General features: G+C 40.5%; 1 protein-coding gene across 3 annotated transcripts in view; it reads right to left on the bottom strand.

Moving 5' to 3' along the window:
• SH3GL2 (SH3 domain containing GRB2 like 2, endophilin A1) overlaps positions 1-14,663 on the bottom strand; it is an 89,589-nt gene extending 74,926 nt beyond the window's left edge. Inside the window, exon 1 of one of the 3 annotated variants that reach the window (XM_065740628.1) lies at positions 14,616-14,663. Coding sequence is in view for 1 of the 3 variants with exons in the window: in XM_065740626.1 (XP_065596698.1) it covers positions 13,938-13,982 (45 nt within the window). In the remaining 2 variants the exon portion in view is untranslated. Of the gene's footprint in view, positions 1-13,937; positions 13,991-14,615 lie in introns of those variants that run through there. The other 2 variants (XM_065740626.1, XM_065740627.1) reach the window with 2 other exon arrangements.
• Between the last annotated feature and the right edge of the window lie 2,338 nt (positions 14,664-17,001).

Below are 17,001 nucleotides of genomic sequence, written 5' to 3' on the forward strand. Positions count from 1 at the left end.
ACTGTGGAAAAGTATTTAACCTCTATCTTTCAAGCAAACCTACAATTAAACAGGAGGTACATCAACTTGAATGAAGAGAGAATATTTCTCACAACATATATTAACAGAGCTATAAGTTTCTCAATAGATTAAAAATAAATTTGTGAGAAGCTGTGTTTGTCACAATTCATAAACCTTTTGTGAATGACTGGGAAATTGCTGTCAGACAGCCCAGATTTAAAAAAGATGATGAATTATAATCAGCTCACTTTCAACACAGAAAAAAAATTACCTCTCTAAATAATATCTTCATCTAGACCCTCAACTTGATGTAGAAATTAAATATGAAGAGTTAAAAGAATGATGTTCAATTGGTTAGCTGCCACACAAAAGAAGGATGGAAGCAGTTCAAATTCATGTAATTGAGACCACAGGAAGCTTATTACTTGGTTCTAGGTATCTGGAAGGATTAAGTCTCTAAAAGCCAGAAGGCACCACACTCTCCACTCTTGGGACTTGGAGTCGAAGAACGTCATATACTCACCTAAAATGCTCCCATTCCTACAAGGAACTTTGTCTATCTAGTGTAGATAAAAACCACCAGGTCTCCAGCCCCACTGAATAGAGCAAAAGCTTACCTTACATCCCACGAAGAAAAGCAGGCATCACTCTGATAGAAAAACTGTATTTTTAAAACAACATGTTTAAAATCAGTAGGAAGAGACAGGAATGGCAATTTAGCAGATCAAAAATTATATCACATTATATCTGCAGCCAGACCACGGTAAGCAAGATAGTGCTCCACTGAACTTACAGGGCAAATACACTGTTTGTATGAATGCAACGGCTCCATACTGGGACAAACAAAACAATACGTAACAGCAATAAAAATCAGGATACAGGCATTTGCCTTTAGGATCCTATTTATAATGGTCATCTTTCTTGTCATATCAAGAAGTCAGGAATTCATACAGCCTCCTAACCAGCTTGTAACTGCTCTTAAAGTGTCACAGGTCAAGCAGATATGTGAGCTCTGATATCTACATCAGTTGGACTAGTAAGTAAAGGATCTTTAATCACTCTTCTTCTGTGCACCCAGATGAAAGCTGGACAGTAGATAATCCTAGCAACCAACAAATCCTAACATCCAGTCACAGTCCAAGCTTTGCTGTGAGTTCCTCTGCCTCTTTTGTATTATTTAATATGCCAGAACTATGCCCTCCACTGAATGCTCTGGATTCTCTGCACCAATTATCCTGTTCTGCAAACTCATGCTTATTTCTCTGTATCACTCGACAATGTAGATATAGCCCTGGAATTTCAGATCAGCAGATACATCACTCAATCTGAATGAAAGCAAGAGGGAGAAGTACAATCAAGCCTCAGTCAAAGTTCTGGCACATATTTTAAACTGGAACAGCTCCCAGAGGAGACAGGTTGACAGAAGACAAAATGGCTCAAAGGAATTATCATCAGGTCTTTAAAAAACTTGACATCTGTCTCAAAATTCTTAAGATTAGCTTTATCCTTAAAAGAACCAAAAATTTAAAACTTGAAGACATGAAAATTCAGAAGAGAACATAGTATTAATTATTAAATGTCTCAATTCTGTGTTGTTTTCTTTATGTTTGGTTATATATACTGACAAAACATAATTCAAAGAATAGCTTTGTTAAAAGTCACCCCTGAATGTTTGAAATATAACAAAGCATTTGAAAAATAATACAAATTAGCAGAATTTAGTCAGCTTATTTATTTATTTATTTATTTATTGCTGTTGAGTGAACATATATAGCACAAACATTAGTGATCATCTCCTATTCTCCTAGCTAACTCCATAATTAACTTCCACCAACTATTAGGAGACAAAAATTGTGGTACTATGTTTCAGTTTTTAGTATGCATTGCTTGCTTCCAAGCCCTTTGACATTATGAGATCATTTTCTGCTTTTGTGAACTGATCTACCTTTTAAATACCATGTTTAAGAATTGATCCATATTATGCTTTTTTATAATGTAGAGCAGTTGCCAAAGACAGAACTCTTTTTCTTTTCTTTTAATAATGAATAAGGTGTAAGAACAAACACCAATCTTTCCAGTATTCAAAGCAAATACATTCTTTCAAAAAGGTCAAAGTTACTTCTCTGAAGTTCCAGCTCCTTGGTAACACAGAGATGTCTGTACAGGAAGCCAGATTCCACAAATCCTGCCAGAAGTATCAAAGGATGGCACTGAAAAAGAGGAGAAAGTAGCTCTTCCCTCCTTGGTGCTCCCTTTGCAACAGAGACTTGCATGAAAAGGATCACTTGGGAATAAAAAGGTTGCAGAACACTGCACTGAAGAAAAGCTTCCCCTGTAGGCCAAGGCTAGTGAGAGCTGGAGCAGAAAACAAAGCTGTTGTTGACTATAGTTTGGTTTATTTATTCTTTCCTTTTTTTCCCCCCACTCACCCCTGGGCTTTTGTGTTGGGATGAGTTGGAACAGAGATCCTATCTCCTTCCCTAAGGGTTTCCCAATGGCTGAGCACAGGGCAGCCAGAAATGGCTGCTACTCTCTGTTCAATGTACAGAAGGTGATGACAGCCCACGAAATTGAAAATGGGGCAGTAACACTTCAAAGCATTTCTGAGTCTCAGCTGGGAATACAATGGAGCAAGGTCACATTATCTCACCAGGCTTATTGGTAACACTAAGCGTCAACACTGCATGCTTTACATTTATAACCTCAAAATCACTGTGACTCTCTTACAGCAACAGACCTACAGTGACTGCTTGCCTGATAGCACAGTATAGAAAAGAAAACAATAAGTATCAGAGCCTCCCTTATGAACCCTTTGTAACAGCATATTGCTAATAAGCTTCCTAAATCCCAGAAAGTAAAGGTAAGGCCAGGTGCCACTCTCCATTCTTGCTGGCCTGTACCGCCTTCTCCATCACATGCTCTCAAAAGCTCAAGGACTCAAGCAGGCTTTGCCTCTGGTTCAGTGATTGCATGGAGTTGTTCCTCATACTCCTGACCAGGTCTTCATTCTTTCACAAAAAGCTCATTTGATATGCATGGCTTCTCAGCTGCTTAACTTACCCTCCTAAATTTAATTTTATCACAATAAAATGAATTAAGAATTTAAAGGAAGTACAGTTCTCAAGAATAATTATTTTACAGTCGTTTGAAAGAAGTTTCAGTAGGAAACCAAGGAATAAAAAGGTCTACAGCAGTGAATATGCCTATGTTCACACAGATGAAAAAAATTCCCTGGACAGGAGTGTAGTTAATCTGCAAAGACATCTGAGAAAAATCTGGAATTGGACTAGTCTATTTTATTGAATCTTCATTAAATGTTCAGTTCTCCCTTACTCCAGTGCACTGAGCATGCAGGGACAAAGTCTGAGTAAAGGATGAAAGAAAGTATAGGATGAAAGAAAACAAGGTTTAACAGCATTACTTCAGTGTGTGTCCAGAGAACTTTGCAAATCTGCTTGAACATACTGCCTCTTTTTCATCAAAGTTATTAAAAATTACACATACCTAACTTTAATTAAGCACTCTTGTTCTCAAAATGAGAGGTGTAAATCAGCAATTACCTTTACAGAGCCCAAAATTACAGAAAAGGATGTGAGAAATCACCAAATTTACTCCTATACCTTGGCAGATATTTTTAAATTTAAGACCACCAACATTCCATTTTGTTTTTAATCTGAGGGCAATACCAGTAGTCATTAATCAGAAATGGAACCCAAGCATGTCCAGCTGCATGCTTGGACACTATACTGACAATGTGCATCATGAAACACAGAAAGCTAGGTCCCAGAGTTGAAGCTTTCTAGACCAGTGATTGACAAGAATATGGGTAAGGAGGCTATAAAACTTAGTCATTTATGGTATGCATGGATCAGCACAGAACAGAAGGATAGCTCCTTTCCTAAAGACACCAGAAATTTTACCCTGCATGTCTGCACTGTTTTGTCACACTAAAACAGCACAGTCTCTCCCTCTGTGAATGGGCTTATGAAGAAGCAAGAAAAACTGAGACAGTCTTGTCCTGACTCACTCAAAGTTATTATAAATCAGATATTGTATTTTGCCTTTGCAGTTTATCCAGGTACTCCAGGTTTTGAATTCTACTAATAATTGTTACAACGCATGAATGAGTTTAAGCAGACACTTTGTTCATCACAAACTAGCAGAGTTTTTGACATCACTGAGGAAAACTTTCATGTGCTTAAGGACTGCCACCCTGTCCGGGACAGCAAACAGCCCTGGCGAAGGAAGAAGTACATGGGGCTTACTTTCCAGCGACTGTTCAGTATCTTCTGTTACAAGATTATCCACAGATCAGGGCTTTTCTGTATTCTTTCTCCCCAGTGAAACAGAAAATGTGGAAATTATGGATTTATCATCTTAGTGTCAGCTGTTTCATTTTTAGTCATGTTTGATTCCACATGCACTGACAGACACTATTAAATCCATACTGGCCTTTTTAACCCAATAGTTTAATTAATTTCCTTTGTGTGTTTTTGGCCATTTGTCTTTTGTGCTGGAACAATACATATGGTTGTAACGCCCAACTGAGGAACTGAGGACACTGGATATAGTGCTCTAACGAAGCAGAAAATGCCAAACGGCAGCTTCATTCACAGCCTGCCATTTCTTCTAAGTCCAGTTAGAGTTACCTACACAAATCTGAACAGATCTGCCTCTGCTCTGTTTTTGAAGCTTTCTCTAGAGAACTCTAGTACTCCTTCATCCTCACTGATCTTCATTTCAGGAATCTTACTCCTACCTATCTCTACAGATAAATAACAACTAAAATACTCTGAAGAGAACACCAGAAGTTCTATGATCCATATCAATCACCACAAGGATTTTATTTACTTTTTTTGGCTCTCAAAATGCACCTTCTCTGAAACAAGTCAACCCAGACATCTGAGGAGAGATTTTACATTTTTGAAAATCACAGGTCCCAAATCACCCTATGCTGAATTATTTTGAATTAAGACACTGTAAAACAAAACAAAAACAGAAGTTATATGGCTTTCAGTATCAGGTATTTGCAGTTCTTATTCTAGTCAGAGAATCCCATTCCTAGCATGTAGAGGTAACTAGGTAAAACAAATTGGTTAATAGCAAATAAGGAAAAGGTATTTTTCTGCATTAAAAAAGAAAAAGGTTAAACATCTACATTATCTTTTACCAAAGCATCCAAGGTTCTCACTGCTTTCAGCAATTAAGTCTTCCTTTCCTTCAGAAATTCACATTTTCCCTGTCTCTACTTAAGACACACAGATGTATGGCATACCATACCTACTGCCCACAACAACCATATTCTAACAGCAAAGGATCTGCCTTTGATGCAGTATGACATTTTTTATCCCTTTTCATGGAAAGATTTTCCCTCATGCTCAGAACTAAACAGTTCTATTTTAAAAACAAATAATAAATAATAGAAGTACCATAAAATCCAGCTACCCATCCTGAAAGACAAACTTTTGTTTGTTGATGCTAACACTTAACCCTTCAACTAGACTCCAGTCTAATCAAGAAACGATGTGCATGTGTGATTGTTCTGCATTTTAAGGCATACTTCTACATTCAAACTTTTTGGTTCCTATAGAATAATTGCATATTGTTGAAAATTCCTTATGCTTCAGCTGTTTCAAAAGTTCTTACTGTTTCGTAACAATAGGAAATAAAATCAAATCTCTTCTGCTCCTGCCCAAAGTGAGAAACAGGATCAGAAAAATTAGGACTTGATTCTACATAATAAAACTTCCCTTTACTACATCTAGAGCTATGCACAGCTTCTGTTCAGAGTAGCATTCCTAAATCCTATTCTATTATATTCTATTCTGATTCCAATGGAAATAATGGGGCTTCATTTGTTGTCTTGATTCCATACAGGGCCAGTTAAATAGAAAAGCTACTCTCTGGCAGAAGGAAATCCATCTATCATCGAGTTCTATTTGTAGAACTGCAGTGCTTTAAATCTAGTCCTTAGATTATGAGGCCATAACTTTTCAGGACAGACAGTCTAAGTGACTCATCTGGTAGGACAAACACTACTTTTGACATTTATGTCTTATGAATTATTAACTGGTTTACTGCATCTAGATAGATTTTTCATGAAAAGGAAGTCTTGGCACATTCTTGGAGGTTGAAAATTGCACAGACTAGAAAAGAGTGTGGCAAAAATTATCTAATTGGCTAATGCTGTTTGAAGGACCAGGTCATGTTAGTTTACTGAAGTCATGAAAGATTAAATGAAGAAGAGCTTTCAGGAGAATGGTCTTTCTAGGGTAGAACAAACAAACACATCCTCCCATTCCACCACTCCACATGCCATCTGCACCCAAATCCAACTCCTGGCTTCACACAGGACCACTCAAAGTACAAACCCTATGTCTGAGAGCACTGAACCTCTTGAACATTGACAGCCTGTTCCATCACCTGACCACCACCCCAGTTAAAACCTTTTCCTAAAATTCAGCTTGACTCCCCTGATGCAGCTCCACGCTGTTCCCTCAGGTCCTGTCTCTGTCATCAGAGAGCAAAACTCAGGGCTGCCCCTTTGCTGCCCTGATGAGAGGATGCCTTCTGCCAGAAGGCCTTCCTTCAGTCTCCTCTTTTCTGAGAGCTTTCCTTTGAACGCTCTCTAATGGTTTTATGTCTTTTTCATATTGCAGTACCCAGAAATACATATAGTGATTGAAGGGAAGCTGAACCAAAGCAAAGCAGAGAGACAATCCCTTTCACAGTGAGTTGGCAGTTCCAAGCCTGATGCACCCCAGAAAAATCTCTTTTGGGGTGTGCTCTGCTATGACCCTATTTTGTTGTGTTGGCACTTCTCCCCATGGAAACAGAAGAAAAATGATGCTCAGTACTGATATTTAAAAGAGGAAGAAAAATGAATTGTGTCTTTAGTGCTACTGAATTTGAACATTAACTACATTTTGTTAGCATAAAAGTGAAAAATAAGCCACATATCAAAACATTCAGGTAAACTGTCTTCACATTTTAAAGACTTGCACCCAGCAGCAGAACTGTGCCATCTCATTAAACAAATAAATGACTCATAGAACATCATTTCAAAAATGAAACTGCAAATCATTAAAATACAAAGAGGACGTCATTATTTTACTAGTGTGTGGTACAAATAAATCCTCTCTGCCACCACAGTAGGCAAAAATGGTGTAGAAAGTCAGCATTTTTCTCTGTTTAGAGCTTCATTTTACAAGAAGTTGGTATAATTTCTTAATCTGACAAGAATTTCAAATGCAAAAGAGAGATGACCAAAACAGCCCAATGGAAATTACAGCAATACAATTCCAACTGTTTTGCAGCTAATCAACTTAGCTAATGCTGCCTACCTTTTCTTAAGAAATACAGAATCATTTTACTAGCCCACTCCCGCATGACACGCCTGTTGGGTGAACCAGAACCAGGGGCTTAATTTCTCATTCTTTCATGAGGCCCTCTGGCATCACTTCAGGCCTCCTTTACATGCTGTTGCTAGCAAGGTTACAGTTTGCTGCGGTTTAGCCCGGCAGGTGGCTAAGCACCACACAGTTCACTCACTCCCTCTTGCCAATGGGATGGGGGAGAAAATTGGGAAAAACAGTAGAACTCATGGGTTGAGATAAAAGTATTTATTAAGATAATGAAAAGGAGAAGGATGGTAGTTATGACTATATATATTTGAATTATACAGGAAATGATGCAGAAGCAATTGCATACCAGCCCCCAGCAAATGTCCAGCTTCAAATCACCTACCTCTTGATGTCATACAGTATGGAATAAACCTTTGGCCAGTTTAACAGAGCTATCCTAATCCTGTAGCCTCCCAGCTCCTTGGACCCTTCACTGAAAATGAAGTGAAGGGTCCAAGGCTACAGCTGCTTAGCAGAAACTACCAACAATGTTACCAACATTGTTTTCCTCCTAGAATCAAAACATAGCACTGTAACTGACACCATGAAGAAAACAATTCTGTCCCTGCTGAAACTCAGACAGCAGAGATCCCAGCACCTTCTTTGGTGGATGAGTGGAGACATGGAAGGCAGGTGAGAGCAAACAATTGCCCCTTGCTGTCTTCACGCAATGCCACAACAACTGCTTCAGCCAGTCTCAGTCTAAATAAGAGAACTATTTTTAAAATGCTATTTAATTGTACAGATATGGCCTCCAGCATGGGCAGAAGGGCATCATCTGTATCACATACATTACAATGACAAATCAATGAATCATCCTGTCTCAGACTGCCACTGTAGTTTCCACTTACACAAAATAAATAAAAGAAAAAGAAAAAGAAAAAGAAAAGAAAAAAAAAAACAGAATTACACAGAACTTCAAATAGTCACTTATTTTCTATTTTCTTCTATTAAGACCTACAAAGAAAAAAGGAGAACCCTGTGAAAAACACAAACACGGTAGCTGTGAATTTCCACTGCTTTATCTCCTCTCCAGAACTAACTAACTAACTAACTAACTAAATATTTTAATAACAATTTAAATAATTATTATATTTATAATACTTCTGTGACAAGCTCAATGGATCCCTGTAAGATCCGCTCTGACCTCAAGTTAAAAGAAAGCTACTCTTTTCTCTCCACTACTAAGTGCTGGATTATACAAGCAGTGGAAGGTAATACTGCTGTAGCAATGATCATCATACAAATACTGCGCTTTAGCTTAGTGCTCTTTCCTCTGCATAAAGCCATACATTTTACAGATGGTCAGCAGCACCACTGTCCATCAGCAGACAGTGTGAAGAAAATGATAACTAGAGACAGAGAAGTTGCCAGAAGGTGACATAAAACAAGATCTTTTGGTTCAAGGAAAAAAGGTGCTGGAAACAGGCTTTGGTTGCCTGAGAAGGAAGCCATGGGTCTGCTTAATTCCAGGCACTTAGAACCAAACCCTGCCAATTCACAGTTCACATTTACAGACCCGAAACAGCTCCCTAGAAGTTCCTCTCCTGGAACCAGAGTTCCAGTGCTTTCCCTCTTGTCAAGCCTTTAAGGTCAAAGATTTCACCAGAACGCTCACATCACAACAGCCAGTGCACAAGCTCCTTCAGCTTTCAGACTCCTTTAAAATATGCACAGTCACCCCAGCACCTCACGGAAGTGTTCACATATAGCACTGTAGAATCTTCTGCAGAGCAACCTCTGCAAAGTCCATTTCTACTAAACTTGTACACACTGCTTCAATGCTTTTTATGGAATGCTATTAGCATGCTAGTCACAAGGGCACATTTAAATTTTAAAGACACTGTTGTGCATGGATGATCAACAACCCATTCTTCCTAATTCCTTGCTGTGTAATACTTCCAGTGGAGATAAAATCAAGACATAAAATAAAATTCTGATCCATATTATGTTTTGAGCATATCATCCACAGATATTCATTGCTTCTAAAGATCAGTGGGAGCACTATTCATCAGTGTTCCAGCTTTATATATATGTACATGTATGCAGTACCCATTTTCATATATCAGGTGAAAAGATGCAGTGATGGATGCTTAAGAAAAAAAAAAAAAAAAGCCATTATCTTTTTTATATACTAAGCTGCACTTCTTCCTATTAGATTAGTACCAGAGTTAGAAACTGGAGCAGACTGTTTAAGCCATCAACAATTCAGAAGGGTTATACAATATCTAAGCAAAGGGTAATTTAGATTAAGGTCAACTTTTCACTCTTTCAGTTATATAATATCAGTAGAAAGACATATGGGAATGATACCAAATACAAATACTGTATCTGACAAGGAAGCTGAAGTGCACAAATAGTAGGGATTTCCCTATTTGCAGCTGGAAATATTCCCCTCCACAGATAAGTAAATAACTTTCTCAAAAACATTCTTAATTTCTGTATCAAAACTTCACTCATTTTCCCTGACCTACAAGTGTATCACTCCAGACTGAGAGAAAACAGTTTTTGTGGTACACTGCCCTCAAAGAGGTTTCAGCATCTAATTTGAGCACCGTTCTTAGAGCCATGCCACCTCAAAAACATATTTGTTTCCTCTTTCTTCCATCTGCTTGCATATTTCCATGTTGCAGAAGGTGAAGGTTTCCCAAGTCCAACATAAGCAACACAAAATGCAGCAGCTCCACCAGGAAAAATACAGTATCGTCTAGCTTCTCAAACTTGCCCACCTACTTATACACATATAGAAACAGAACAGAATTTCATGAATAATGTTGAGAGGAGACAAAGAAAGAGATAAACAGACACTGTGTGAGTCCAGTTTCAATCAAAGTCAGTGTAAAATGACAGAAGTGCCTCCCTTGCAAAGGCCTAGGATGGTAAGCATGAACAGCTCGTGATGTACTACATAATATGGGGCCGGATGGGGATTTTGGAAAATAATGACGTTGATATACCAGTGTCCATAATCTCTATCAGTAAGAAATAAATGGTGTAACAACTGGGCAGCTGCAGTTGAAGAGTTCAACAACAGAAAACATGTTTCAAGGAAGGCTGTTTTACCCGCTGCAGTGAAAATTATTTACATACTTCACAAGTTTACATGGTTTTATGCACTAAGTTTGCTTCACTCATCCTAATAACCAGACACCCTAACAGGACACATTCAATACATGTGCTCAGTGTTTTCAAATTCTGTCTCATCTCTAATGTGGTCATTTTGCAAATGAGAAATCATGAACCAATGCAGATCCCCCAAATCATAGCAGAGCAGGACAAGAGACTTATTTGCTCCTCATGAAACAGTAAGTTCAGTCTCACCATGCACTTCACAGGCTGCCATGTTTAAGAAGGAAGAATGGTACCTTCCTCTAAAAGGCTGTGGTCTAGAATCAGTTCCTCCAGCTTTTCCTTCTGGAAATAATCCCTTCTCCATATAAGAAAAAAAAAAAAAAAACATACACAGGTAATTTCTGCCTTGGTGTAAAGACAAATCAGTTTTTATCATAAACAGCAGAATACAGTAGTGAAAAATAAATAGTATTTTTGGCCTTTTTCACCAGTTCAGCCCATTTGGATGCACTATTTAATGGCCAGTTTACTTTATTCACCACTTGCCAGGGAAATCTAGCACATGGCCATTCCCAACTTTTTTTCTTTCTTTCTTTCCAAAACTTATGTGGTAACCTACTTTACCAAAGGACATGGACTACATGATTTCCAGAGATCCCTTCTAACACCTACAATCCTGTAATTCCCCATGAAATTATCCTAGTTTTGACTGTCCCTCACGAGTGCCATATTATGTTGTGAAAGCAATCACGTGGAACTGAAGCTCATGCTATTCTAAAACAATTCTCTTTAAATGTCCCATACTGTCAAATCTCTACTACCCAAAGCCATTCCAGCAGGGTTAAAACTGCCCACAAACCTGCAGGCCACAACAGCCTCTCCATGCTGGCATAGCACAAATGGCAGAAGAATGTGCACACCTAAAGGAGAAGTGACTATTTAGTAGCATAGCATCTAGCTGCCCTTTTCTAAGAAGAAAAAAAAAAAACACCAACATTTAAAAGTACTCTGAGTAATGCTCTTAGTTCAAGGATGTCCAACAGATTTTCAGCAGCACAGTCAATGTTCATATGTGGTTATTTTTCCTCCTTAGCTGCTCTGTGGATAATAGACATAAATGTGCAATAGCTTGTTTTATACTTCTGTATTTGTCAGCCTAACATCTTGCAACTTTGAAGGAATCTCTCAGCTACACACTCACTCTTAGCTTCACCAAATCAAGAATATTCATTCTAAAATTTATGATGTTGTACAAAGGTAAAACCATCAATATTTTTTCTCTAAAAGGCAATAGGGGTGAACGCTCCATTCATTCTGTAAGGAACAGTTGGTGCAAAGAATTTAACAGACATTAAGTTCATCAACATGACTTCTGGTGAAAAAGTGGCATCATTTAATTCAAGTGAGCCTGACCTTTCACAAAACAAAACAACAAAAAAACCCACGTAGCAATAAAACAGTCTAGACATAGAAGTCATACTATTCTAAATTCTGCCAAGGGCTAATTGATTAAAGAAATACAGTTTTGTAATATTTAAACTTTGAACAAAGCTTTGTGCTTGCAACTGAAATTGTATTCTGTAATAATAATACTGTATACTCACAACGCACTTGTAATATTAGTAGTTCTCCTACATACAACAATGAAAGAAGAAAGAAATTAAACCAAAGACTTCCAAATGCTTTCCTTGTTTAAAAGACACATCAGAAATAACTTGAAATTGTTACTGGTGTGACTTAGGACTTCACTAAGACTGGGCATCATATGGAAGTTCTCACTCATGCTGAAAACAAGCCAATAAACTGATCTGTCTTGCAACCTACTTGTGAGTCATTCTCATACATGAATGTGTCTTCATGCCCTGCATACAAACACTCTGTGAAAGTCACGGCTGGGCCCAAAAATCCCTGGGTCATCTGATAGCAGGCTGCTAAATCTGGCATCAGAAATGAACTATTTTGGCTCCAGACAGCTAAAACTCTCTCTTCCTTCTACATGACAGTTCTGCTGACAGTCCATGTGAGCTTGTCATCTGAAGGACAGAACAGCACTCACAGACCTTCTGCACCACGCTCTCCAGAGGGGATGCGCACCCCTGATGCTGTGGAGGCACACTCATTAACTTAAAATAATGCTGATTTGAGGCACGCCATTAGAAAGTGAACTTTAGATCACATACTTTTTAACTACGGTTGACACAGATGCTGCAATTCTTACTTACTGGTATGAGAACTGAACGTAGCAGTGACAATTCCTGGGCTTGTAACAGTGCTGTAGGTAGCAGGAAGAAACAAAATGAAGTAGCAGCAGCAGAGGGACATTGCAGCATGGGCTCGGGCACCCTTAACCACTCCTTACTGCGTCGGTCATGAGTGCAGCATGTTTCCGTGAAGTCTGTTTTACCAATGATGCAGCATAATTTGGTATGAAAGGTGAGACACAATGTCACCCTGCTCCTTCATGGGCCCATGGAGGACTTGGATCATCCCACCACACTTGTAGTAGGTGCAGTATAATTGCAAAGACAGCAAGAACTGAAGTTTGGACTGATTCTTGTGTAAGAGATCATTCCTTTAGGCACATTTCTCCTCAGTGCAACAACAGATGAGGCGAACGAGAAGAGATAGATGAGAAAGGGAAAAGTGTAGGTGATGAAAAGCCTAATGGCTGCTGTATCTGCAAGTCTGCACCTAGGGGCTTCTTACAGCAACATACACTGCTACCTGAAGATGCAATGACAATCTGTGAAAATTGCTACGAGTTCTGTACTTACTTGCAAAGAAAATAACAGAGCCTCACACAAGTCTTGGATTACAGTGTGTAAATTCGATTAAATTCCCTCAGCTTCCACGAAACCATTTTGGATTTATCCCCAAAGCACACCGAGTCCAAACCCAATTCATAAATTGTACCTTTATGGACTACAACATACAGACTCTGCATTACGAAACAAACCAAAGCTGGGTGAAACATCCACCCTGACCTCCTTGTAGTAGCGCACCATGCCTGAAGCAACACGACCACATCTCATTATTCAGATTTTGTCTGTACCCTGAGCGGGTCGTGGTGGGCTGGGGGCTGGGGGTTGGGCGCGGGGAAGGGGGAAAGTCATCCTAAAGCCGTGCCGATGGAAAACCGGCACACAGCCAGCAGAATGCGCCCGCCGCCCACGCGGGCACCTGCCCGAGCTGCCGCTCCGCTGCAGCCAGCCCCAGCGGGATCGCCACTCGCGCATCGCCCCGCACCGCAGCGCGGCCGTGCAGCCTGCGGGGCGCTTCGCGGACCGCACACTCATGCCAGCCCGTGCGTGCTCACGCGCCGCGAACACGCGCGGACACAACACGGACGCTCGTGCACACTCACACCGCGCGCAGCGTGTACCCGCGCAGCCCACGCGCGGCCGCGTGCGTGCTGAGCAGCCGGACCGAGACCGGACTGCGCCACGCAGCCGCGGGCGGTACCTGGGTCGCTTTATGGAACTGCTTCTTGAGCCCGGCCACAGACATGGCGAGATCGGCGCGACGCAGCCGAGCGGCGCCGAGGAGCGATGGGGCCGGGGTCCCGCCGCCGAGGAGCTGCCGCCGCTGTCCGCAGCCCCGCTCGCCCGGCTCTGGGAGGTGTCAGGCGGCGGCCGCGCTGCTGGGCGCCCTGACGTCAGGGCGGGCCGCACCGCCTCCCCGCGCAGCCCCGGGCCGCCTCCGCCCCTACGCTGGCCCCGGCAGCGTTGAGCGGGGGCGCTGCGGTAACGGCGCTTCGCGCTGCGGGATCCCGCTGGCATCCCTACGGCTGCTGCCCGCTGTCCCGTACCTTCCCCGGCTGGGACGCGGGTCTTCATGCCTGGCTGGCCTCAGCGGGATGATGCCGGATGTGGCTTCTTGCGTGCCCTCAGTGTGAGGGTTCCTCTCCCCTTGCAATGCCAGTGGTACGCGGGCAGCCAAACCTACAGCCTGCCACACCGCTGGCATTCAGGATATTGGCTTGAAGGTGAAGAGCCTCAAACCCAAATAAATGCCAGTAATGTGTGCTTTAGCAATTTGGTCAGCTGTGCTATAAACACTACCAGAACAGTAATTAACAGTAATTACTAGGCTCTGCCAGGAAAAGCCTAAACAATGTCAGCAGTGTGATCCAAATGTAACGACCCTTCTCTGCAGACTGGGCCAGCCGCTGTGTGCACGCTGAGTGCAAATCTCAGCTTCTCTGAGATGCACACAAAGCTCGTGTCAGCTGAAAACAGCCATTCTGCACTGGCATCTCCATCCCCACTAACATCCCACAGCAGCTAGGTAGCACAGTTCACAGCAGGCAGAGTGAAAACGTTCTGAGAAATACGTGGAAACATCTCTAATCTGCATGTGGATTTGCCAAGGCGTAGCACGCATGCCTGGTGCATCTAAAGCAAAACTGGCACTGTGCAGGCCCACGCACTACCTCAGCCCTTATGGGACAGTGCTGACACCACAAGGCCCGACATCGAGGTACAGTTCTGCAAAAGGTCTGCAGTAGGAGAAAGAACCACGAATGCAAGTCACACTGGTACATTCAGAAGCATCACTGGCATTGTTCATCGTGGAGAGTGATAAGCAAAGAACGTCCCTTTGCTCATGGGGAACAGAATGGGAGAGCTTCACGGCCTCCTCATGGGCACAGTAGGAGGTGTTTGTTTTTGGTCTAGTCCTGCACCCACAATGAAACACTTCCACTCATGTTAGTATTAATTCAGAGGATGAAAATGAACACCATATGGAGATGACAGGTGAGGAATGGAAGGAAGTTTCTTGCACTAATCGTAGAATATCCTCAGTTGGAAGGGACCCACAAGGACCATCAAGTCCAACTCCTGGCCCCATACAGCACTGCCCAAAACTCAGACCGTATGTCTGAGAGTGTTGTCCAGACACATCTTTAAATCTGGAAGTTTGATGCCATGATCACTGCTCTGGGGAGTACTCTTCAAAAGATTACATTTCAATTTCTTAAATATTTTGCATGGAAATTATGTTGGGACTGATGAACTATGTGTTCTACCAGATCCAGTTTGTATGTGGTATGCAGAAATACACAGTACCTTCCTCTAGATCATTATACCCTTGCAGCTCCCGCTGCAAGTATGCTGCCCATCTATACATCAGCCCAACTAGTGGCTGGAAGCCCTGATTAACTTCCTATTACTTGTCTTGTTTATTGATATTCTTGTGGGTGAATCTATTCAATTGTGCTCATGGTTTGCATTGTAGTTTTAAAGAAATCCATGTTTCTGAAAGCTGAAAGTACTTTCTTTCTTAAGACACAGTTGATGCATGTCAGTCTCAACAGACTTACAACTGCTTTGACTTAGTTAAATTTCTTTTGGTGCTTGACAAAGAAATCCTTGTTTACTGTCAGCTCTACTACCTATCACATCATACATGACTTTTCAATAAATCTATGTGCATAATGCTTTGAAGACAGAGAGGTGAATTTTGTTTTTAATGAATTGTAATGAGCAGTAACAAGTTGCTCGCTTGTAATGTATTATTTTGAAGTATTCATATTTCTTTATAGGATTACATATATGCAAAGAATGAATTAAGAAAATATCATCATTGCATATTCAATCCAAATGCAGCAAGTACTTTTGTGCGTAAATTTAATCTTGTCTTTGTGCACACTGTAATGACTTCAGATTTGACTGTTTTCTTATATAATAAAGGAAAAACAGTTGATTTTGCAGATTTAGAACTGCATGATACTTCTGGCTATATTTTTGTGTGTGTGAGTTACAAGTTGATGTTAAGAGAAAAAACTCGAACTTGTGCAAGTATAATTGTGAGAAATACATGGAAAACATAACAGAAAAAGAATTGGATTTTTAATTACATAAGAGCTGTTGTGTGACCTTGTAAATGCTGATACTGTGGCAAAGATCATGATCAAAATGATCATATCATACTATAGAATTTAGAATAACAAGATTTTTTCTCTTACCAGTTGCCTACCTGTGATTTTCTTTAAGAAGGCAAAGAAAACAGGCTAAGTATATAAAATAATATGAAATACAATAATAAAATGAATGTTCTACTTAATGATCAAAGCAGCAATTAGCTTGACATAGTATGTTAAACTCCTGTCTGATTTTCAGAACTCTTACAGGTAGACATCAAACTCACTAGGGCTGAACATTACTAAAAAGTATACCTCAGCTTTTTCTAGCAAAATGCATTAATTTTCTCCTCTCTTCACCCCCCACCCCAATTTAGACATAAGCCATCTAAACTGCATTTTTCAGCAAAACATGGTGAGAAGATTCTTTGCGGACAGCTAGATAATAGCGTTAATTCTTCATAAAATGCAGCAATTTTCAGGTCAGTGGAGCAGCAGTCTGAGGCCTCATGGCAGAACAAGGATTCCATTAATGTTTGAACAAAACTACAGTTAATATTTTATTAACACATTCTAAGATTTTTTTTGCACCATGATTTCAGTATGAAGTCCTTGGCATTTCATTTGGGTGCAGAAAAACTAACACCTTTTCTCCTCAAAAAT

The sequence above is a fragment of the Cyrtonyx montezumae genome, unplaced genomic scaffold (genome assembly GCF_038088225.1).
Source record: "Cyrtonyx montezumae isolate F1298 unplaced genomic scaffold, pur_monq_1.0 scaffold_29, whole genome shotgun sequence".
Taxonomy (NCBI): Eukaryota; Metazoa; Chordata; class Aves; order Galliformes; family Odontophoridae; genus Cyrtonyx; species Cyrtonyx montezumae.